The sequence below is a fragment of the Squalius cephalus genome (assembly GCF_949319135.1).
Source record: "Squalius cephalus genome assembly, chromosome: 20".
Classification (NCBI taxonomy): domain Eukaryota; kingdom Metazoa; phylum Chordata; class Actinopteri; order Cypriniformes; family Leuciscidae; genus Squalius; species Squalius cephalus.
In genome coordinates this window covers 10,402,903-10,428,146 of record NC_137141.1, presented here as the reverse complement: position 1 = coordinate 10,428,146, position 25,244 = coordinate 10,402,903, and the positions used below count along the sequence as shown (strand labels likewise).

General features: G+C 36.2%; 1 protein-coding gene across 1 annotated transcript; it reads right to left on the bottom strand.

Annotated features, from left to right (window-relative positions):
- Positions 1 to 371: 371 nt before the first annotated feature.
- smc6 (structural maintenance of chromosomes 6) lies at positions 372 to 22,774 on the bottom strand. Its single transcript, XM_079853905.1, has 27 exons — positions 22,684 to 22,774; positions 22,107 to 22,265; positions 18,015 to 18,132; positions 17,375 to 17,480; positions 17,162 to 17,298; positions 17,012 to 17,073; positions 16,724 to 16,804; positions 16,530 to 16,631; positions 16,287 to 16,406; positions 16,101 to 16,196; positions 14,935 to 15,081; positions 13,388 to 13,476; positions 11,318 to 11,485; positions 8,027 to 8,205; positions 7,710 to 7,911; positions 7,502 to 7,616; positions 6,542 to 6,705; positions 6,185 to 6,320; positions 5,981 to 6,061; positions 5,719 to 5,889; positions 5,300 to 5,437; positions 5,011 to 5,156; positions 3,437 to 3,562; positions 3,204 to 3,309; positions 2,066 to 2,218; positions 1,867 to 1,964; positions 372 to 952 (listed from the first exon to the last, which is right to left on the bottom strand). The coding sequence occupies exons 1-27, from the start codon at positions 22,696 to 22,698 to the stop codon at positions 880 to 882; spliced, it is 3,288 nt and encodes a 1,095-aa protein (XP_079710031.1). The 5' UTR covers positions 22,699 to 22,774; the 3' UTR covers positions 372 to 879.
- Positions 22,775 to 25,244: the final 2,470 nt, after the last annotated feature.

Sequence of the window (25,244 nt, the reverse complement as noted above, 5' to 3'; positions counted from 1 at the left end):
TTAATCTTAGTGTGCTGCATTTTTATTGGACCGTTTTTTTTTTTGTAAAACAACATTTCTACTTGAGTTCTCAACATTTCAAATAATGATTTTTAGCTACACAGTACCCTCTTTAATTTACTCTCAAAATTGTGTATCCTCCATATTTTATGTTTTCCGGAGAAGTACATAAACATTTGGCATCCCAGATTTTTTGCAAGCCGCAAAAAACACCCTTTCACCTCCTGTGACACTCAGGATAGCGTCAATACCTTTGACGGAGAATAGAGAGATCTTTGTAAAATGCAAATGCCCAATAAATAGTGTATATCTTTGCCCTGTAAATATTTGTACCTAATACGGTAAAGCCAAATTCAAGCAGTCATTTAATTGTGTAATATGAGGTTTGTGTTTTATTTGTGGCATGTCTTAAGCTCGGTATGTAACAGTTGCACTGACGACATTGTGATTAAAATCAATAAACTATCCATGGGTTGTTTTCAGAATGCAGGTGCTTAGTCGTGTGTGACCACAAATGAAATAACTAGGAAAAGCATTGTGGTTCATTACAGAGGATGCTGGTTTAAACTGACAAATACTAGCTGTAAACATACTCAAACCGTCATGAACAGGTGCTAACAAAAACTGAACCTCCTTTTTTCTTTTCCCAAAGGACCAGATGAACACAAATGCTCTGAAGGAAGCAAGATGACTTAACTGACTGTTCACAATCACACATATGCAATTTTAAAACGTCCTTTGCAAAGGAACTAGAACCATAAAACGTTCTTTAAATATAAATAAAAGCAAACGCATAACAAACTGTACAGGCATGGCATATAAACTTTGCAAACTTCTAAGTACAGTCTCTCCAGGCAATGTCTATGCCTGTCGCACATCTCACTCCTCCTCTGCTACTTTCTCTGGATCCTGAAGCTGGTGGATTGTAATATTGGCACTTTTAGGCAGATGGCTGAAAGATAATGAAGAAAACATTAATATTTATATATAATATGTATAAAAACTTAATATAATATCACTATATCAACTTTAGAATTCAGTGCTGCCTGGACAGGCAGTGTTTTGGATCTCAAAATGACTTTGAATGCAACACATTAAGAGCATCTTAACAAATGAGACCCTGGGCGAAAATCGGCATTTCAAAGAAATTGTTCTCATTAAAGGAATAATACGCTTTTGGCTTGTTATTTGCTCAGTTTACAATTACGCATTTGATTAACTAAAGTCTGCAAATGATTTAAGCAAGCACTAGTTCACCAAGTATTCAAGAAACCAGCTTTAGGCAAAGATTGTGGTCTTTGGGGTCTTGTGTTTTTGGGGTCTACTATAATAGGTTTTCATGCTTGAATGTTCAAAAAATACTTTTTTTTCACATATCTGACATTGTTGCAGCACCTCACTTCTCAGTCTGTCAGTAACACTAAGGGCTGTTTTTCACAAAGATTGTAAAACCATTGCCACCATTGGCTTCTACAATCAACTTAGCCCACGACTCTTTTGTGAAATGCAGCCCTGTTCATTTCAAGTCTCTATGAAGCCCCTCCTTCCGAAAAGCGCAATGTGCTCTGATTGGTCGGTTGGACCAGTGTGTTGTAATTGTTCAACCACTTTAGGCGTGTTTTGGAAATGTCACGCTCCTTACCATAGCCGCGAGTTTCAACACACTACTAACTAACTCAACCAGGCCTTGCCCCGTTTTTACGTATACTTTATTTATGCTGTTTACTCTTTTTAAAATGCGGCTAGAGAATGCGGCTAGAGGCTTAATTCTTTGTTTGGTTTTTGGGGTGAGATCAATCAGAGACGTTTCAGTGAGATTAACCTAATATCAGTCTGAGGACTTCAATAAAACTTTCATTTTTCTACCTGGTGGACTGAGGGGTGATGAAGATGAACTGCCGCAGATGTTGACGTTCTGAAAGTGCCACAAGCATGTTCATCGAAATGCTGCGATTGTGCATATCCTTGAAAACACAAAATAGCTTTATTAAACCTTTCTTTATTTATGAAATACTAATGTTCAACACATGACACATGTCCTCAAATTCATTATATAGGCACGTACCATATAAACGTCAAATTCGTCTAGGCACCGGAAGGGTGACTCTGTAATTTCCCAGAGTGCCAGAATGAAACAGACAGTGGAGAAAGAGCGCTCTCCTCCCGAGAGGGAACGCATGTCACTGACGTTGTTTTTTTCCTGACCTGGTGGTTTCACCTGGGAAAAAACAATTTAACAAACATGACAAAAGAACCCAGATACTACCATTCAGGGTTAGGGTTAGGTTACTTCCATTACATACCAGTTTGAGGTCAGTAAGATTATTATTTGTAAAGAAAGAGCAAGGATGCATTAAAATGATCAAAGACAGTAAAGACAAAAATGTTACAATTTATTTTTTCAAATAAATTGTGTTCTTGTAACTTTCTATTCATCAAAGATTCCTGAAAAGGAAAAATGCATCACAGTTTTCTATAAAAACATGAAGCAGCACAACAGTTTTCAACATTGATAATAAGAAATATTTATTGAGCAGCAAATCAGCATATTTAGGGTGGATCATGTGACACTGAAGACTGGAGTAATGATGCTGAAAATTCAGCTTTGCCATCACAGGACTAAATTTACATTAATATATTACAATAGAAGACAGTTATTTTAAATTGTAAAGATATTTCATTGTTTTCCTGTATTTTTAATCAATAAATGCAGCCTTGATAAGCATAAGAGACTTCTTGAAAGTCAAAGCATTTAATGTATCTCTGTGATGCAGAAAAAGCATTCTCAACAGTATTGTGAAAAATATTGTCAAGTCTTTATTTACTCATCATTTTAGTATTTGTTGTACTCCATTTAATTTATGCTGATTTTAATTTATAAAATCACAAAATAAAATGTTTTATTTTCAGTAATGAGAATATTTAGAATATATAGAAAAACTCAGAAGTAAAACATCTGGATGCATTACACTATACAGTAGTACCAAGAATTTAGGGGAAAATTTACTTAATATCCATGGAAATAATGTTACAATGCAAAACATCTTAATGGTACAAAAACTCTTTTTACTTCTGACTTTAGAGGAAAAAAAAACATGACCATTGACACGTTTTCACGAGATTCATCCTATTAGTTGAGAAAGATTCATTTGAAACAGTGAAGCATTTGAGTAAAACAAGCAAGATGGGAAAATGTAACTTACTGAAATGGACAGGGTTTCAGCGACGTGGTCAAATATCATCGAGCCACAGCAGTGCAGCTGCATCATGAAGTTGTTGAAGTACAGCTTGCACCTCACAGAGAGTGACCTGACGAAACAACACACAATTCAAACAGATGCAAACTACTGTTGTGTTCAAACCTGCAAACATAAAGGACAGTCACTGTTAAGTCACAGTTGGAGTCACAGTCACAGTTGGAGCCTAAGTAAGTTACCGTCGCAGTGATTTGTATCGGTCCTGACGGTCAATCATGATGTTGTCGAGGCGATCAATAAACTTCCTGAGATCCCTCAGCTGGCTGGATTTGCTTTTGTAATTACTGTGAGCTTCTGCGTACTCTCTGAAAAAAAAAAAAAAAAAAAAAGATATTTGTCAATAATTTATTACAGATTTGATTAAAAAAAAAAAGTTTGATCAATTGAAATCAATTGAAAAAATTAAATAAAAATACAGGCTTCACATACAGTATATTCTTTTAAACGCTGACATGATTTATTTCCATTGTAAGTATGTTACATAACCACCGTTTAATTTTTTTTATTTTTTTTATTGGAAATGTGACGAAAATGTCTTAAAGAGGGCCTCTTTTTTACATTTTCCACTTTCTTTAGTGTGTAATGTTGAGCATGAAAAAGGTCTGCAAAGTTCCAAAGCACAAAGTCACTCCAAAGAGAGTTATTCTCTGTATCAGTTTATATCAGTTTCTGAACTCCCTGAAACGCCTCTATTGTAGTCTTGAGTTTTCTTCCAGGAACGAACACGTTACAATATTCCTCATTATAATAATTCCTGCCAAAGACAATATAAAGGGGCGGGGCCTGGTTGAGTTAGTTAGTAGTGTGTTGAAACTCAAGCTTTAAGTGGTTGACCAATCACAACACACTGCTACAGCTGACCAATCAGAGCACATTCTGCTTTCCAGAAGGAGGCGCTTCATAAAGACTGGAACTAAACAGGTGTGCGTTTCCAAAAAGCGCCGTTAGCCAACTATGCTCGCAAGTTCTGTCGTTATCAGCATAGTTCAACGAGTCGGTGTTTCGCGAAACCATAGTTCCAACGAACATTCGCAAACAGCATTGCAAAGTTGTGTGTTTGGAACGACATTTCTCAACCTGTGGTTAGAAGCAGAGTTTCTTGTTTGCATGACATGTGGACTCAATAAATCCTTATCTTGAGCAAAATAAGCAAGCTGACATTCAGTACAATCTGTATCTTTTATTTAGAATACATACAAATGTCATTCACGTCTTTTAGGTTTGTCTAGAGATTTAAAGCGTCATTTTTGAAGAGTGCGCATGTGCGAACGTGCTCTAGTACAGAAGAACGAGCTTATGATTGAATCTAGAAATAAAGCAAAATAACTGAGAAAAATGAGAAATAGTCCGCATATGCCACGTCTGTAAATTATAGCAAAACATCTTACATTAAAGCAATCTCAAACAGATTCATTAAAACAACTTATTACTCCAACACCTGCGTGACATTAACCAACGTGGTTAAACGACCACTTTGCGACAATATGGTTTCGGGAATCAGTTGTGACTAGCTAGTTTCTTCATCGATGTATCGTACTACGGTAGTTAAGCAGCGAGTTACGTCGTTGTATGGGAAATGCACCCCAGAAGTGCTGCAATAATGTAAAATATGTGAAAATGAATGTGTTTTTTGAACATTTAAGCATGAAAACCTATTCTAGTAGACCCCAAAAACAAAATCAAGACTTTGAAAAAGAGCATAATAGGTCCCCTTTAATTTATATTGAACCTGGAACATCCCTGCCTTGCATACCGGATAACTTGCTCCTTGTCACCGTGGCTGCTCTCTTGCGTAGTGATTTTTTGTCGCAGGCGTGTGATCTCAACATCAATACTTCTGGCACTCTGATCTACCTGCTGTCGCACAGGACAGATCTCTTTGGCTTTGGCTTCACAGTCCTACACAACAAACAATTTCCAGACAATTAACAAGCCCAATATGTCACTGTACTGCTGTTTGGATGAACAATATGTACATTTTCTTATGGCAGAACAATTCTAAGTATTATATTATATGGCAGAAAAAAAAAAGGAGTGAATACCTGTGTTTCTTCCTCTCTGAGTGACAGCTCGTCTTTCATGGCCTGAATATTGGCCTGATGATCCTCGAGTTTCTTCTCCAAGACCTTCATGGTTTGATCGAGTTTACTGCACACAGTCTCTGCCTTCACTTGCTCCTCCTATTCAAGAAAAATACATCTTTCATGAATCCCTTTTTTTTTTTAATTATTATTATTTTTTTTAGCACAGGACACTTAGGGGTTTTAATGCAAGAGTCAGAAATCAAAAGAGTTTTTTATGCCTGTAAGAACCCATTGGTAATAGTTTTAGTGATACCACCAATAGTGGCAAGGAAACAATATTTGTCACATCAAAATCGATTCTTCAATCAAGTCTTTAATTATATAATATTTAAGTTAAGTGCTGCGATGTACACCGACCACCCAATGCTGTCTCTCACCTTCAGTTGTTCTGTCTCATCTGACAGTTGCTCCATTTTATTTTTCACATCTTTATACTTCTGATTAATATTTATGAGCTCTTTCTCATGATTCTTTAATTCGTCTCGAGCCTCTTTCACATTTATCCTCTCTGATTCGATCTTCTGCTCATTCTCTTGTATATCTTCTTCCTGTACATTTAACAAATCACATATTATTCTGTGTCATAAAATGATAAAAATGATTTTTTTTTAGCCTGTATTATATTCATAGACATCTCACCAGGGAGCTGATGTCCTCAGCCTGTGCCTCTTCAATGTTCTCAAGTTCTGTTATAGAAGCTTTAACCTCATTTATGCATTGCTAAAAATGGAAAAATAAAGTTTAAATTAAAGCAAGCATCAATTACGCAGGTACGTTTGGACATGGAATAACAACAGAAGTGAATTTGGATGGCATAATGGTGTAGCCTGTGCAGTTCAGTACCTGATTTGTTTTGCAGGCCCTGATGACACTACGCAACTTCTCCTCCATCAACTGAATGTCCTCCTTCACAGAGCTCAAGTGAAGCTGGAACCGTAAAAGCTGAGCCTGATTGTTCTCCAGCTCTGACTCCACTAGACTGTGAATCAATAGAGAAGAACAAATATATTCAAGCATCGTTTGCCTTAGATCACGAATGTCCCTCTGGAGTCTCCTATCTCTGTGTTGTCTCTTGTGTCTCTGTTTCCCCTGTCTTTCTGCAGTCTGCTGTCTCCTCGAGCCTTACAGATTTGAGCTAGTAAACGAAGAAAAAAATGCAGCTTGATGAAAGATTATCATATTTATGAAGATTGCACTTGCCGTATTTCTGCTTCTGGGTCACCACCAAGATATTTGACCAGTACTTCCTTGTCAGGGGTGTAAGACCGATTGTAGTACACATGATCACCACCTGCAGTGAAGGCTTCACGGCAATTCTTCGGCGGTGTCGAACCCTGCATTACTTTCCTTGCACGAGCATGGTCCTTTTTAGAAAAAACAGGGTCTCAAATCAAGTAACAAAAAACCAACAATAACATTTTATAAAAAGAAATAAATATAACAAAATATATAATACACATAAACATGCGGTCAAAAGTTTTGTTGTTTTTAAAAGAAGTCTCTTACAGTACATTCACCAAGGCTGCATTTATCTGAAGAAAAATACAGTAAAAACAGTAATACTGTGAAACATTACTACAATTTGAATATCAATATGATCAATAATAATTGAGAATAATTGAACACTAAATCAGCATATTAGAATGATTTATGAAGGATCATGTGAAATAAAATAGAAAACAATTATTTTACATTGTAATAATATTTCACAATATTAATACATAGAAACTCTAGATGCCGCAGGCTGATGGGTCCCTAAAGCAAGCTGATGGTATTTGCAACATTACCTAATTGGCACAAGCTGATTGGTTCATGTCGCATCTGCAGCCAATGAGCTTGCTTGCTCAACATTTAAATGGCTGGTTATCATTCACTATAGCAGTTTGCAGCGTGCTTTCAGAGTTCGTCTAAAACCCTCCACCTTTGACAGTTGTCAGGATAGAAATATTTTTTACTGTATATTTGATTAAATAAATGCAGCCTTTGTGAGCAAAAGATACAGTATATATATATATATATATATATATATATATATATATATATATATATATATATTTTTTTTTTTTTTTTTTTTTTTTTTTTCTTTTTTTTTTTTATTATTACTATAAATCTGCAATGAAAAAGCATGGTTTTGCATAAAAACATTTGAAGTCGACTTACTTTGATAATCAGAATGCACTCAATGCCCCTCATATCAATGAGGCAGTTTATTATCACAGGGTTCTCGACATTGAGGCAGTCCAGCACTGATGGAAACTCAGGATGATTGACTCCACTGACAAGAAAACATAGAAACGTCATAATTACCGTACATGCATAAGACCTCGGTCTCCAGAAACTCCCATTTCTGGACACAAATATTTCTTACCGGCCTTGAACGTTATAAACACGGTCTGTGAATGGGCACACGATTATCTGAGGCCTACTGCCTTTTGGGAAATATGATGACATCAGTCCTTGCAGGACTTTTTCGTCCCTGTAATTGTCACAGCAAAAGGTTTTGATGAAACCTATTAAGCAACTCTCCACAGCCACGGCTAAACTGGGATCCTTTAGGCTGATGCATGCACCTAGCGAAGAAGAAAAAACATTTATTAATGGTAAATTCAACAACAAAGGTGAATAATGACTTGTTTTGTGTTTAAGATTTCAGTGAATAATCTGAAGATTCGGCATGTCTCTCACCTATTGGTCCCACAGGTTTCTTGATGAATCGCCCCTGAGCGAAGGCTTTGTCGATTAACTCCAACAATTCTGGCATGTGATCACCAAACCGTTTCAGTCTGTTGGATCTGCTGGCCATTAGCTGCTTTTTTCTCTTCAGTTTGAACTCCAGAGAGACCTGGATGTTTTTTTCCTCCATGCTAAAAAAATAAGAAAAACTCCAATACTGTAATATATCAAAATACTGCAAGAAATAAGGATCACCCTAGTGAAAAAAAACCTATACCAAAATGTATTTAAAATCCATTTATTTTATATACAAATTCTACAAATACATTAACATATTTACTACATATCGCTTAAAACTTATTGATATAAATATTACAATCAAACTTTATTTGGAGGACCTATTATTGCACAAAGCATGTTAAACCTAAAAAGTGTTTTAATATCACTATTAGTAAGGATAGTATGATCTCTGTATAATATAACTCTTTAAATGCAAGATATTTAAAGTGTACCTAAAGTATATTTGCAATAGTTTCATTTTAGCACAATCAAATATACTTAAGTATATCTTTAGTTGAACCTCTGGATAACTAAAATGCATTAAGAACAAAATTAGTTGTTCCAATTTAGCAGACTTTAAAGGGCCCCTATTATGGATTTTGGAAAATGACCTTTCACGTAGTGAGTAACATACTGTAGCTATGAGTGAATATAAACATACTGCAAAGTTTTAAATCTGAATGTGCACCGTATACAAAGTTATTGTCTTTCAAAAGTAAGAGTCGACTCTGAATCAATGAAATTAATCGTTTTCAAACGAATCATAAGCCGTTTCGTTGTGACGTCAAGATGAAACATTAGCATATTGTCTATCCACTTATTACGCACGCAGACAGAAGGGAAAACTTGAAACCCCTCGAACACTGCAGCTGATTCCTGTGGATACTGGATAGCATCATGTTGAGAAGATGCTGTGCTCTACAATGTGAAGGTAAAGCCAGTTTTTTTCCACTGCCCAAGGACGAGCATGTGAAGAATCAGTGGTTAAAATTCATCTTTAACACGATACCACAGCAATATAATCCTAAACTTTTGCTCTGTGCCCTTTATTTTACTTACGACACTTTACTTATTTTGCTTCTCAAATCTCGGAGTTCAGTGTAGGATTCGCACACCGCTTGCTCTTGAAAGATGGTGTTCAAAATACTTAGTTTCAGTTTTATATTCTGTAGGTCTCCTGCTAACTGACATTCTCACTGTCTTACTGAAATACTCTGCTAATCAGTTGTGGGCCACCTGTTATTCTCACTACTTTGAGGAAGGATTAAGCATGGAGCAAGATTTGTTTTACCAACGTATGTTACATCAGTCATTCACGCTAGAGCTCGGCTAACGTATGCACTGTTATTGATACAGTTTCCACATTTTCACCGCAATAAATTAGAAAAAATACTCTGTAAATAAATTAGTACAAGTAAAATAATCGGTTTGTTGATGGACATGCACTTGTTAATGCTGATGGTGAGGAATTACAGTTGCAACATCTCATAATGTTCCTCAAACTAAGTAGCGTATCACTGAGAAACGTCCTGCTCGAGTCATCCTTGCGATGGAGGTTCGGGTTGAATGACTAGATCTTTCAATGTTTCATCTTCGGACTCGCGCTCGCATTGATATGGTAAAATCAACGTCATTGTTCGTTACTGTGTTTAGTTTACGGTGTAGGAAGCCTCAGGACAAGCAGAGCTGACGTTATGGCAATGGGGTTTTGTTTTCGACACACGCTGTACGCGGTAGACCAACTGAACTGTCTGGCCAATCAGAGCAGTGTAGCTTGCGGAAAGGCGGGATTTAGAGAGATTGATTCATCTGACGAGTCGTTTGAGAATCATTGAAAATGTGGTGATGTGTAAATGTATATTATGATGAAATGAAAATGTTTTTTTGACCTTTGATGCATGTAAACCTGTTGTAGGAGACTCCAAAACAACATTAGGAAACTTTAAAATAGCATAATAGGGGCACTTTAAGTATTTCAATTTAGTATGCCAAAAGTACAATTGTAGGGTATTTACAGTGCTATGCATAAGTTTAGACACCCATGCTAAAGTTGACTAAAAAGAGGAATAAAAAATCATCTTTTGGAAATTGAACTTAATGCCTTAATTTAAAAAATGAGGAAAAATCCAACCTTTAAGGACACCAATTTTCTTTGTGAATGATTAATGTATGGTAAATAAATAAATGTTCTTCCTTAAAATACAGGGTGCATAAGTCTGGACACCCCTATGTTAAATTCCCATAGAGGCAGGCAGATTTTTATTTTTAAAGGCCAGTTACTTCATGGATCCAGGATACTATGCATCCTGATAAAGTTCTCTTGGCCTTTGGAATTAAAATAGCCCCACATCATCACATAGCCTTCACCATACCTAGAGATTGCCATGGTTTTATTTCAGTTAGCCTAATAGCTGGTTTGATTTGCATTGAGAGATGATCTTATGGAAAGTACTCCATGCCAATCTCTAGGTATGGTGAAGGCTATGTAATGATGTGGGGCTATTTTAATTCCAAAGGCCAAGAGAGCTTTATCAGGATGCATAGTATCCTGGATCCATGAAGTAACTGGCCTTTAAAAATAAAAATCTGCCTGCCTCTATGGGAATTTAACATAGGGGTGTCCAGACTTATGCACCCTGTATTTTAAGGAAGAACATTTATTTATTTACCATACATTATTCATTCACAAAGAAAATTGGTGTCCTTAAAGGTTGGATTTTTCCTCATTTTTTAAATTAAGGCATTAAGTTCAATTTCCAAAAGATGATTTTTTATTCCTCTTTTTAGTCAACTTTAGCATGGGTGTCTAAACTTATGCATAGCACTGTATATTAAGTACATACGTTAAAGTTTTTGTAGTATACTTAGTAGAATATAAATGTATTTCAAATACATATTGGTAATTTTTTTTTCACTTGGGCAAGCCAAGCTGGTTCTGTCTTTAAAAGGGTCACACATTTTTACACAAATGCAAAAAAATCATAATTTGACAGACTTCTGGAAGTACAGAAGATGTTTTTGCAACTTAGAATATTTTTACAATATAAAATATTGTTTAAATCACAAAAGATGGTGAATTTTTTTACATTTTAGGTGCATTTTAAGACTTTGTGGAAGCTGTACTGCATCGGTTCACGTAACGTTTGAATATGCCTTGTGTCCCACCACATTCCTGTCTTCCTCCTCACTGTCCAGTCATTTAAAGGCACAAGCCCCATAAATAATACAGTTGCCAGACTTTACCTCAGTTTATCATATTCCTCTCTTCCTTTAAACAGAGCTTGTTGTTTGTCCTTAATCTCTTGATTCAGAGCGCTGGACTCTGTCTCAAGCTCTTCCAGTTGTTTTTTGAAGGCAGATATTTTTTTTAGATGCTGTGCGTGCTCAGTCTCATGACTTCTTCTGCCACTGCTAAAAACGTGACATTGACAGCATTGTCAAATTAGTTTATTACATTAACTACATATTCATTTGAATCCTGTAGATACTGTAGAAAAAATGACAACTATGGGCATTTTCAGACCTATAGATCATTTGCTTTGTTCTGAAACAGGGATTTAATTTGTTACAATGTAGCATTTTCTTCTTGGTTCGTTCGCTTTTCACAAGGCAACATTTCAAAGTGTACCATGTCACGTGTTACGGAGGACCAAATTACTCAAAATGAAATAATTCAATAAATAAAGAATTCAATGAAACAACAATTAAATGCACCAGTTTATTCTGAAATAATTACTTAAAGGATCAGTTCACCTCAAAATGAAAATTTCTGATAATTTACTCACCCCAATGCCATCCAAGATGTCCATGTCTTTCTTTCTTCAGTGGAAAAGAAATTAAGTTTTTTGAGGAAAACATTTCAGGATTTTTCTACACACAATGGACTTCAAAGGCAACCAGAATGTTGAAGTTCAAGTCAATGCAGTTTCAAAGGGCTCTGAAGTGCTTCAAAGGACTCTGCATGATCCCAGCTGAGGAATGGGATCTTATCTAGCGAAACGATCGGTCATTTTCTAAAAAAAAATAAAAATGTATATACTTTTTAACCACAATTGTTCATCTTGTGCTGGTCTGCGACGCACCACGCATTGCATCATCGCGTTGGAAAGGTCACGAAAAAAAAAGAAGAAAATAATAATAATAAATTAAAACAAAGATGTCGGACGATTTTGAAGTTGGAAGAGAAAATGAGATGGAATTTTTCGCCCTTCCCTACCTTTTTGAACCGGAGTACACAGACAAATAACTTAGAAAGATGACGTGACTCGTGACCTTTCCAACGTGATGACACAATGCGTGACGCGTCGCAGACCAGCACAAGACGAACCGATCGTTTCGCTAGATAAGACCCTATTCCTCAGCTGGGATCGTGCAGAGTCCTTTGAAGCACTTCAGAGCCCTTTGAAACTGCATTGACTTGAACTTCAACATTCTGGTTGCCATTGAGAAAATCCTGAAATGTTTTCCTCAAAATACTTAATTTATTTTCCAAAATCCTGAAATGTTTTCCTCAAAATACTTAATTTATTTTCCACTGAAGAAAGAAAGACATGTACATCTTGGATGGCATTGGGGTGAGTAAATTATCAGGACATTTTCATTTTGAGGTGAACTAATCCTTTAAGTAATTAATTATTAATTAATTAAATTAATTAATTAATAAATGTATCTATTTATTTTGTAAAATTCCATGAAAAAACAACATTTATTATTTAATACATTTCACAATATCCTCTTTCACACACTATTACTGTTTAAATGTATATATAAAAAAATCATAATAAAATGTGCTTTTTCAAAAAGCTGTTTTTCATTATAATATGGTGAATTTACAAATGAAGCCTATTTGACGAATCATGTACTTCCAAAGCAAGATTTTCCCAAAGATTTTTTTCATAATAATAGAGGAAATTTCACAAATGCCAATCAACAGGCAGTAATTGGCTAATCCTTTCAGATGAATTACAAATGCTGATTTTCATATAACACATTTCTATTATGAATTGTGATAACGCTTGGTTTGTTGGTCCGTTGGGTCGGATTGCTTTCTCACCTCAACCGAACCACCCCAGATTTCGTTTTCAATTGGCAGTCTCGGAGTGATTGTTTTGGTGCGGATCCGAGTGCGATTGCCAAGTTCATATATGCCTAAACGAACTGAACTAAGGAAGAAAATGCAACTGGTTCTTAACCAAACTCTTCAAATGAGATAGGTGTGAAAACGCCCTACAGTATGACATGAAACATACTGTCATAAAATTTGAAAAACAGAAAGCCTAAAATTAGAGGTGTTCCCTCAACAAATGGACTCACCCATGACTTATTTTGTGAATTCTCTCCTGAAGAAGGCATTGCTCCTTTTCTAATTGTTTCAATTTATTCTCAGCGCGGAAGTAAACCACCTGAAAAACTGGCAATCTAAAAAACCTATACAAACTCTCCAGAAATCAACAAGGACTCTGCTTTAAAGGTGCTCTAAGCAATGTCACGCGTTTTTTAGGCCAAAACATTTTTTGTCACATACAGCAAACATCTCCTCACCATCCGCTTGGTGCCTGTCCCCTGAACACACTGGAAAAAAAACGCGGTCTCTGTAGACACCCCAAGTTCCACAAACGGCAAGAAAAACAAACTGGGCTCACCCGCACCACGAAACATAACAAACTGTTCCAGCCAATAACCGACAAGAAGGACTTGGGAGTGGGGGTTGGGGGGTTAGTGCGCGGATGAGGAGGAGGGAGGGTCTAGCTAGCCTCCGTTTTGTTTGACAATGCTTTTAATGTCAGCAAGAACAAGGTGACGTCACCCAACATCACTTAGAGCACCTTTAAGCAAGCAGCTAACTTAAAGTTATATTTCACCCAGAAATTAAAACAGTATAATCATTTACTCTACATCAGATCTTTCCAAACCCATAAGACTTTCTTCTTTTTCAACACAAAATGAGATGGTTCACATTGCTCTTTTCCATTCAGAAAGAAAGCGAATGACTTGAGCTGACAAACAAACTGCATAAAAGTAGTCCATACATGTGTTGAGCAATATTTTTAGTATTTTGCCATTATTTAAAGGGGTCATGTCAAGGATTTTTTAATTATTTTAAAAGTTTCTTTGCAAACTTTCCATTACACTGTGCCTTGGGCTCGTTTACAAAACAAAATGCTCCGAACAAACATATAATATATAATCCTCCGACGCAGTCCGGGATGCCATTAAATTAAACTATCCACTTTTTCCTGACACTGGGATCCTTGAGCTGTTTAAACTGAACGCGTCACAGCTAACGTTCTTTGCCTCTTCCATCTGTCCTGTTGTCGACAGACTCAATTGCGTGTATTATGTCAGAAACTGACCACGCATCTGTATTCTGTCTCCAGTTTAGCGTCAGTGATTATAAACGGCACAATTTGCTTTTGACGCGACGCAACGCGACGCTCACATCCAGTGTAGGCAAATGTCAGCCATTAAGTGACCGAATGCCAGTGGGAGGGGCCTATGGTGCGATGATGTAGAACTATTGACAGCCCCTTGTCACTTTATGCTTTCACCGCATGGGCAAAAAAAGCAAAAACGCTCTTCAAAACATTGTTTGTGTTCCACAGAACAATGCCAAAAGGAAGAATTTTCATTTTTGGGTGAAATATTCCTTTAAGAATAACAAATACTATAAACAGGCAAAGTAGCTCAGTTGTTATGTTAAATGCTTATTCTAACTGTGGAGAGATGCAAGTCTTCATCAAAACAAAAGGCAGGTATTATGTAGCTTGAGATATTAAAATATACATGTGAGCATGTGTCAATTTTATGATTTTATTGGAAGAAGCAATAACAAACAGAAAGAGAAAACAAAGACATCTCACCTCCTGATTTTTCTGTGCTTTTGTTTTGACTTTAATTTCCTCCTTCATTTTATGGCTCTCCTCTGCCAATTGTTCCTGCTCTTCCCTAAGTGTGCAAAGCTTCATCTGGATGTCCTGCAATCTCTTCTCAGCAGTGGAAACTTTGTTCTGAAAAGCAATAAGACTTTTACAATTTTTTTTTAAAATGACTACTAAGTTTGGGGTTGGTAAGATTTGTTAATATTTCTGAATTAAGTATTTTATGGTCACCAAGACTGCATTTATGTGATCAAATATACAGAAAAAAAAACAGTAATAATTTGATCACAATTTAAAAACTGTTTTCTGTTGGGATATATTTTTAAATGTAATGTATTCCTGTGATGCAAAGCTGAATTTTCAGCATCATTACTCCAGACTTCATTGTCACATGATCCTTCAAAAATCATTCTAAATGTAGTATGCTGATTTGCTGCTCAAGAAATATTTCAAATTATTATCAATGTTGAAGACAGTTGTGCTGATTAATGTTTTTGAGGAAACCATGACAGATTTTTTTCCAGGAGTCTTGACGAATAGAAATTTATTTGAAATGGAAATCTTTTGTAACATTATAAATGTCTTTGCTGTCACTTTTGATCAATTTAATGTGTCCTTGCTGAATAAAACTATTAACTTCTAGAGAAAAAAAATCTACTGACCCCAAACGGTAGTGTGTGTATTTACTGTTTTTATATATATATATGCATATATGCAAAAGCCTCTAAGTCCGTCTAACGTTTTTCTTTAATATTAACATTTTTATAAGGCTCCTATGTATAGGTTTATACCCAAGTACCGGCATTTCTGAATGGGCTGAGGCTGGGATTTAGTGGGTTTGAAGTGAAAGTATTTGATGAATGTATAGGCTACTATGTGCGGAGAGCATTCAATCAATATTATTATCTCATTTTTGACATAGGTGGCTTTTAGAGGCTTTTGCATCGGAGGTCTTCATATATATACACACTGCCGTTTGGGGTCAGTAGATTTTTTTTCTTAAGAAGTTAATCGTGTTTTTTTTTGTATATTATCTATATGCAAGATGTAACAATCATCAATTAAAACACTTCACCTTTGACAATGATGTTTAACTGGTACTAAAAACTATAAAACAAACCCAAATCAATATGACTAATCACACAAACCTGACAGAGCTGCAGTTTTTCTTCATTTTTACAATCAAACTCTTCTTTTTCAATTTGTTCCTTCAGCTGTTCAACTTGTCTCTCCTTCTCCCTCACCTATAACCAACAAACAGAGACACAGTTTAACAGAGACTCTCTAACAAGAGAATTTTTCACACTTCAGTAAGATACACTAAAATAACGCACCAAACACCACACCATCTTCTTTTTCAGCTCCTCTAGGGTCTGTCTCATATCGTTGAGCGACGACAAGCGTTCATATCTTTCTTTCTTTTGCAAGAACAACTGCCTGAGATCTTTGAGACACTAAAAATATAGAGATATGACATATGTGTGATGTTACCACAGTGGTGCATTGTGGGTAGATAAGTGTGAGAAACACTAAGGGTGATACATGACTAATGAATTAGCATATGAGTAAAGCCTCACTTCCTCTTGTCTTTCGACCTGGTCACGTGTCAAGGCTTTAGTCTGCTTGATGTGAATGTAGTCTCTTTTCATTTGCTCCAGAAGAGTTGCTTTCATGAAAAACTTCAGGGAAAAAAAAGATGAAAAGCGTGAAAGTAGTTAGGCGTATATCACTGCTTTAACTACTGGTGTATGGTATATGAAAAATAAATCACCTTGTACTTGTCCGCTTCACTTTTTGAATGCAGGAACTGTTTACTCATTTCTTGATTAAGGACTGACACAGGATTGTCAACCTGTAACATGAAATACAGAAATAAAGACATTACAGATTTGTGTGCTTTGCTTTAAGCAACAAAATTATTACAACAACTAGATTTTTAACTAAATTGACTGATGCAGACCTGAGCCAAAATGTCAACAAAAATAATTACTTACAAATAGGTAAAAGAACATGAAATCTTTTATTAAATTGCACTATATATTTTTTTAACAAAAAGTACCTGGATGCCAAAATGATCCAGTATAGCAGTTAACTCCTCCTTCTTTGTGGAAATGACATGCCCTAAAAATAGAGCAAATCTCAATATATGTGTGAACAGAGAGGAAGCCCTGTTTCTGATAAAACCTGTCGACAGAAGTCATGCTATTACCAATTTTACTCTTGATTTTACAAGTTCTGCAACCATCACTTGAGATCCGATGCTCAATGCAGATGCTGTCTCCATAAATGTCACCTTTATAAGGGTCGTTTCCTCTGTTTTTTAATTTCACTTTAATGTCTGCAGAACTGTAAACAAAAGGATCAATACATTATTTTATAATATACAGATATATTAGTGCTTCTTTCCTTAAAATATACTAACCTCTCTCCATATTTCACAAAGCCTTTCAAAGATGTTCCTCTATTGGTTGTAGTTGCTTTTCCACCAAGACCCACTATAAGTGCTGTCAGAATGGCACTTTTCCCAGCTTAGAGTCGCATTACAAAATACATTGAGGAAAGAGTGATTTTTGAATAACAACATTGTTAATACTTTCATGTTTTTGAGACATTTATACTCTTACTCTTAAAAAATAGTAAAAAAAAAAATGTATTTAAAATGTAATATAACAATCTTAATTAAAATGCTAAAAAACACTTAAAATAAATACGCAAAACATTAAACAGGGGTACATATCAGCTTAAATAGGAGGGCCTTTGAATATTGTCTCGGACAAAGTGGGGACTTGGGAGTCAAAAGGGTTGAGAACCACTAATTTATACAGTCTGGACACATCCACCCATCATTTTGTAAGTATTTTGCACATTTTAAGACAGCAGTAAAGTCAAGTCATCAAAACTATGAAATAAGCATTTCCTTCACAATCTGCTCCAATAACAGCCATTAAAAAATATATAGGCACAATTTATTTTAAATGCTTTCCAGTGTCTCCAAATGCTTGACTGGTATTGTACATTCAAATAATTCATATTATATAAATTTGAATTAAAGAAATTCTTACTTCCATTGTTCCCAACAATGAAGTTGACATTTGGTCCAAATTTGAAAGGTCCAAGCGAATGGTGGCTCATAAAGTTCCTTAAAGTGATACTTTCTATCACGCCGATGTCTCCGGCACTCTGAAACAGCACAAGATACAGTAAATGCAGTGACGTAAAGTATTTAAGTAAATGTAATCAGTTGCAGTACTTAAGTATCTTTTTGGCTACTCTGTAGTTTTACTGAGCATCAACATTACTTTTACTCTCTACTTGGCTACATTTTTGAATAAGCATATGTACTCTTTACTCCAATAGATCTGCGATGAGTAATGCAATTACTCCTTACATTTTGCACATCACCTATTTTCTTCTGCAGCAGTTTATTTCTGCTACAAAAGAAGTGATTTTACTATCTACTATTTACTAGGTACTATGGGTGCTTCTCAATACTAAAATTGATGCTTCCTTGTTTCCTCGCTCCTCCGTCCTCCAGCCTGTGACCTGTAAACCGATCAAACTCAGTCATCTTGAAGGACATCTCAATTCTCTAATTGCGCCGTGAGGAGGCAAGGAGCGAGGAAGCTTCCTGAGGAGTCATGAGCGAGGATACACAAGTGTAGCCTTCCCTCGCTTCCTAAGGGGATGGAGCTAAGACGGCAAGGAAAGGAAGCGAGGAATGGAAACGAGGATGCACACATAAGAAATGACAAGCACCCTATCTGTGCGTTCACACCCCCACCGACGAGAGCGGCAAAAGTCGTTCTCGCCGCCCTACCAACGACGCCACAGAAAGATTTGTGGACGCTCTAACGTATATCGAATGCTTGGTCTTTTTTTAAACTTTATTTAAAGGGGCCGCAAAGCAAACACACATGTTGATCGTTATTTGTGCAGACTGACCAAGTAGGGTATAAGTTAACCTCATGGAATCTTTTAAATGTGAAACTAAGAAATTGATCGATGGAAAGAACTTAAAGTCGACGTGAAATCAAAATTGTCCCTATTTACTTTGTTAGCGCATACAGTATTACTAGTCTTGTGGTGAACAATTCATCTGTGCAAGTTAATACACAGAAAAAAATTGTTTGCCGTGGTAATCTTTAATCAAAATCTGAAAAGTTACCTCCGCTTAACCACTACCCTCAAACCGATAGTCTGCTATGAGCGAGAGATGGAGAGAAGGAGCGCTAAAGTAAAACCCCACCCTCTATTCAATATTCCGTTACATTTCGAAATACGTCACACTGGAGAAAAGTCGTTTGCAACTTCCAGTTCACGAGGACTTCAACAATTATAGTGACATGTTTGCTAACGAAATAAACCAATTAAAAGCCATTTGTGTGGTGTGGCTTTTGTGTTCACGGTTAAATGTAGTGCTGGGCGGTATGACCAAAAATCCACATCACGGTATTTTTCTAAATTACACCAGTTTCACGGTATATGACGGTTTTTTTTTTTTTTCAAGCATGACTGGGTGTAAAACACATTTTTCACTGAGTGAGAGAGGAAATACTGCAGAAGATTGACTTAGAATGCCCTATTTTACTGTCATGAGTGAATATTGTAGAAAAAAATCCACACTAGTATTAATACAGGTTTGCAAGGCTGTTTACAAAGAGGTGCCAGCAGGAGGCGTTTTAGGAGCAGCAGAAATAGCGGTTTCCCCGGTAACGGCTGTACACAAAGCAGCAACGCTCATAAACGCTGCTTTATCAGGAAAGATAAAGAAAGATAGCCTGGCAAGCCAGACCTACATCAATATGTTAGGTCTGGCAACTCACCATAGACACGGCTCAATCCGAGGGGCGGGATAAACGGCTGTCTTTCAGATTCCCTCTGCACGCAATAGGACAGCGCTTCAACCAACCAGAGCGTTTTCCCAACAGCAGAGCTAACGTTAGTTGATAGATTCAACTTTTGAATCTGGCCGGCAAAACTACGAACACATGACTTAAGTGCCGTTCTTTGCTCTTTTCTCAAAGAAAAACTTAACTTCAAGTCCTCCAGAGTCGCGGCCAAAGCCGATTTGAAAGACTGTTCGCCAGAAGCAGCAACTCTTCTTTGTTTTCAAGTAACGTAGCAGCCAGGGAACCGTCGCAACTCTGTCGTCATTATGTTAAGCCCGCCCCGCCTACTCTATACACGATGTGATTGGCCTGACCCAATTTAGGTTTTTACAGCTCCGAAAGTCAACGGAGAGTTGCTAGATACCCTGGCTGCAAAATACATTTTGCTGCCGCTAGGGTGCGTCTAGATTTCTAGGCTAAAAGAAAGATTCAATCGTAATAACAAAGAAACTTTTCTAAAGACCGTCAGTTCACTTCAGATACATTCATATAAAAACACCCGCGCCACGTTTTGATTTTGAAACGTGCAGTGCTCATGTTTATTCAACAATGTCAATGCTAACCACAAATAGATTTTCCAAAAGGCTGTGTTGATATTGTGAACTTGATATTGTGAACCAATGTATGGGAAACACTGTAATATAATTTGACAGCTATCAATTATAGTTTAACCCATCCACCTTCAAAGTCATGCTTAGTAACACGTGCATCACCACAGTGCAACAGTGAAAAAGGACCCTCTCAAACAGTGTCGCGCCGCGTTCCGATCGTTATTAAAGCGACATACACGGTACTGCGGTATTTTAAAAATTCATATCATAACAAAAATAAACACCGGTATTCGGTATGAACCAGTACACCGCCCAGCACTAGTTAAATGCTAATCTAATTTGCATTCCCACTGAAAAACAAGCATTCTAGCACAAAAATATTGCCTATAAATAGTGTTGCGCGCCTTCTTATCAAATTCACATGATCAACCTCTCCTCTATTTGCTTGGAAACTAATGTGGTCGGAACCAAAGTTAACTTGACTGTGTTCTCTGGAATCCTCTCAAGCGGAGGACTTCTACATTCTGATTGGTTGCCGCCGAACCGCGGCATAACTCATTACCATAAAGTTGACCTGACTTCAACTCTCCTCGCCGCTCTCACCGTCCAATTCGCGCTGCGCGCCCTCGCCGCCGAATGACTTCCGGCCACTTTGGCGTTCTCGCCGGCGGCGGTGTGAACGCACAGTATCTCTTGTGCATTTTGTCCTTACTCACCCAAACTTGTCAACAAGGCTAGTGAATGTAGCTTTATAATGGCAGTGAATGGCCGTTTCTGTTTTGAAGTCCATAAAAGTGCATCCATCCATCATAAAAATGGCTCTGGGGGGTTAATAAAGGCCTTCTGAAGTGAAGCGATTAGTTTGTGTAAGAAAAATATCATATTTAAAACTTTATAAAGTAAAATAAAGTAAAATTTCACTTAAGTGTAAACCGCAACTATGCGAGTAATGCGAAGTTCTGCTGATATCTGCGCTACGCCATGACGCAGCTACTTCCAACGTCACAAGTTATGCTTTAGACGCAAGTAGACTGCGTATGGCCATTTGGCCGGAAGCTAGAATTTTACTTTATAACGTGTTAAATATGACTATTTTTCTTACACAAACAAACGCATCGCTTCGCTTCAAAAGGCCTTTATTAACCCCCCGGAGCCGTGTGGATTACTTTAATCATGATGGATGCACTTTTATGGACTTCAAAACAGAAACCGGCCATTCACTGCCATTATAAAACTTGGAAGAGCCAGGACATTTTTTTATTTACCTCTGATTGTGTTTGTCTGAAAGAAGAAAGTCATAGACACCTAGGATGACTTGAGGGAGAGTAAATCATGGGCTAATAATTTTTGAGCACTTGAGCTAAACTGAGACTTTCTGTCAACCTTGATTTATTAGAATTTTGAGGTGTTCAGTTTTAGTTTGATTTTAGAAAACTAAACATGTGATTGCTCTCCTCACAAAACAACTGTTTCTTGTTTTTCTCAGGTGTTGAGAAATTGTGCATCTTTGAGCCTATGCTCAGAATGAGTAAAATACTTTAATACTGTTAATCATTTTCAGTGTAAGGTATCTGTACTTTTACTCAAGAAAGGTTTTCAGGTACTCTTTACACATCTGGATAAAAGTTATTTGGACCAGAACTGTCACAGTAATGTTCATTATGAATGCACCATTGTCACTATCAGGTTCTGTTCAGGAAATCATTAAACTGACCGAAGAAGAGAGTGAGTGATCTTGCTGGACTTCATCTTCCTCATCAACCTCCTCCTCATCCTGTACATGTGTTTTACCATCTGTCCTAGGAGTCTTAGAGGGTTTTACAACATTGAGAGCACAAGATTTCCTCTTATTCATGTCAGAAAGATGCCCAAACTGGAAGAAAGCAGAAAGGACATACTGTACTATTACATGCTATTTCACAGAAACACATCACAGATAACAGCAGGCATCTGCATTCGTGCTGTCAAAACTATTTTATCCACTTAACCTATCCATTAATTCTGCACAGCTTTATGCAAACATTATATTAAAAGAAACGTAGTTCATATTTGATGTCAGAAACGATTTTAAAATGTCACTGAAATCCATTAATAACAACAGATACTGCAACACAAAGAGGAAACACATGCACTTGGAAACATGCCAACAACAACACAGCAACTACCGTGACATAAATCAACTGACATGGATGAACAGGTGAACAGCACATCAGAATCGCTTTCGCATAAGTATACACAGTTTAATAGGGCATAAACTGCATTAAATTAATGATGAATATGATTGTACTTACGCCATTCCTTTGCATCTGGAAAGTGAAATATGTCTTATTGAGGACTTCCTGGTTGACAGACAGCGCGCAGCTACAACAAACTCCACCCTCTGAAAATGACTGCAAAACTTCTGCCCACCAAATGTCCGTTAACGTATTTAGTAGAATATCCTCCTGATAGCAAATTACCACAATAACCTTTTTTTTTTTCTTTTTTTTTTTGCTAAAATAGAATTTGTAGTCATGGATTTCCTACAAACAGAGTTATTTTCTATGATTATTTGTCGATAACAGTGTGGCTATTGTACAGTTCTATTTAATAAAGTAACTGGTGTTTTTGAGGAAAAGACATTTTTGCATTTATTCATTTTGAGGCCGATTAACAATTCGTATTTAAACTAGATTATATTGTAAATGTAAAATTATCATTTGGATTAGAAATTTTATTGAACAATATAAACATGGCCTGGTACAAAATATGAAATGTCTTCAGAGAACAGACAAGCATAGCGAGAGAAAGAACATATAACGGTAATTCTTCAACTATGGTACTCTTTGAGCTAGACAGTTTCAGAAAATAAAAACATTTCTACAAACAGTTTTTTAGTATCAGTTGGTTTCTCAATCTGTCTAGAAACCTTCCCTTAAGTTGGCTGTGATGATTTGTATTGAATAATATATATATTTTGCCATTTTTATCTGACAGTCCAAGAAAACGGTCATTTCCATCACATAGCAAAACATGTGTTTTGAAGAGAAAATAATCAAATATATTCTGTTATAAATATATTTGGTTAAATATAGCAAACAAATCTCTGATCAAATTTGTAATTTATTTATTTTTCAGAAATGTAATTGTAAAGATTTTACAATGTTTACACTAAAAAACACCTAAAACTAGATCACTGGAACATTTCATTTACTTATCATAACTCAAAATCATGTATTTCTCAAAGTGTATACACATATCTTACCCCAAACTGCACAATTATCAACACCACTGAATATAGTTGTTTTGATATGTTTTTTATATGTTTTACTTTAAAATATGTGTTGTGGTGGAAATGACATGGCGTGGCGGAAGAGACAGTGTGTGGCGGAAATGACATAGATAGGCAACTTCCAATTAAAAACTATTTTTCTACTGCTCTATGTGGTGAACAAGAGCAAATCAATAAGCAACAGCATTAGTGAACAAAAAAATATAATCAATATTTTTAAATGAAAAACAATCAAAAAAAAAAAAAAACATAAATATGTGATAAAAATCAGCAAATATTTTCTTTACTGCTTACATGCTGAAATAGGACAAACTAGAACAAACCCTTTATGTCATCATTGCCTTAATATAACCTTAATATAACCAGTTGAATATAATGTTGAATAACAGATAAAATAGGCAATATTTTGAAATGAACACCTTGTTGCTTTTTCTTCAGGTATCTTTCTCTGTCCTTCTTGAGGGACTCTGCATTTTTAAGTGGATCTGATTTTATTCTTTCTCTATATGATCTTGACCTCTGTGCTGTGGTATTGCTTGCCATCTTAAAGAAAGAGCCAAGACATCATGTCAAACTTACTTATCTATTGTTCTCTTATTTACCAACAATATTGTAACAATAATAAATACTAAAATATTTCCTTACTACCTTATCTTAACCTTTTCATGCATGAATTATGATAACCTCAGTCAGGATTTTTTTTCCTATGTGTTTTTATTGCTCTTAGGGCATGAAAAACAAGATTTGAATTGTTTTTTATTTTGTTTTTTTACACATTTTTCAAAGAGATTTTCAGATGTCCACTTGAGTGGACAGCATGCGTTTATAGTTTAAACTGAAGAGATACTGTATTAAACATACCGTAATACAATAATCAAACAGATAAAGTATGTGTATTTAACAAACTAATCAATAAAATTATATCAAATCATGTGAAAACTATAAAATATATACAAAAAATATAAATGTGAAATATTGCAAAGGCAATTGAACTTCATACAAGTTGCACTTCGCGTGTCTTTTATATCAGAACATGAGGACGTGATTCCATCAGAGATCTCTACAAGGTACAACTGTGGAAACCACTCAGATGCTCTCTCCAATGTACCAGAGTATGGAGATTTACCCTTATTAGCTGATAATTCTGATTATGTTCAAGACGGACCGACCTGATCTCACGGGAAAACGTACAAATTCTACGAGGTGGCTAATTCGTACGAATTCATACGACTTCAATTGTACCTCAATCGTACGATTTTTGCAAAATCGTACATATTTTACGAATTGAATTATACGAATTCGTATGAATGACCTACCCCTGACCCCGCGCCTAAACCTATCCATCACGTGGGTTTAGATAAATTAGCCACCTTTTTATCATTTGTACGAATTCGTACGAATTGGTCGTGAGATAGTGTTAGATGGACACATTTCTAGCATAGCCCTCCTCTGAGTTTTTATCAATCTCATCTTGAATGAGCAGTGTTGGGGGTAAAGTATTACAAGTAACATGCATAATGCATTCAGATTACTTTTTGATGTTACAAGTAAAGTAATGTATTACAAGTAACATGCATTACA

What these genes read in the sequence shown, in the direction of transcription:
- smc6 (XM_079853905.1), bottom strand. An exon ending in GAAACCTGTGGGACCAATAG is followed by an intron (nt 7,912 to 8,026) that starts GTGAGAGACATG and finishes CTTCTTCGCTAG; the next exon opens with GTGCATGCATCAGCCTAAAG. An exon ending in CTGAAACCCTGTCCATTTCA is followed by an intron (nt 2,219 to 3,203) that starts GTAAGTTACATT and finishes GTTTTTTCCCAG; the next exon opens with GTGAAACCACCAGGTCAGGA.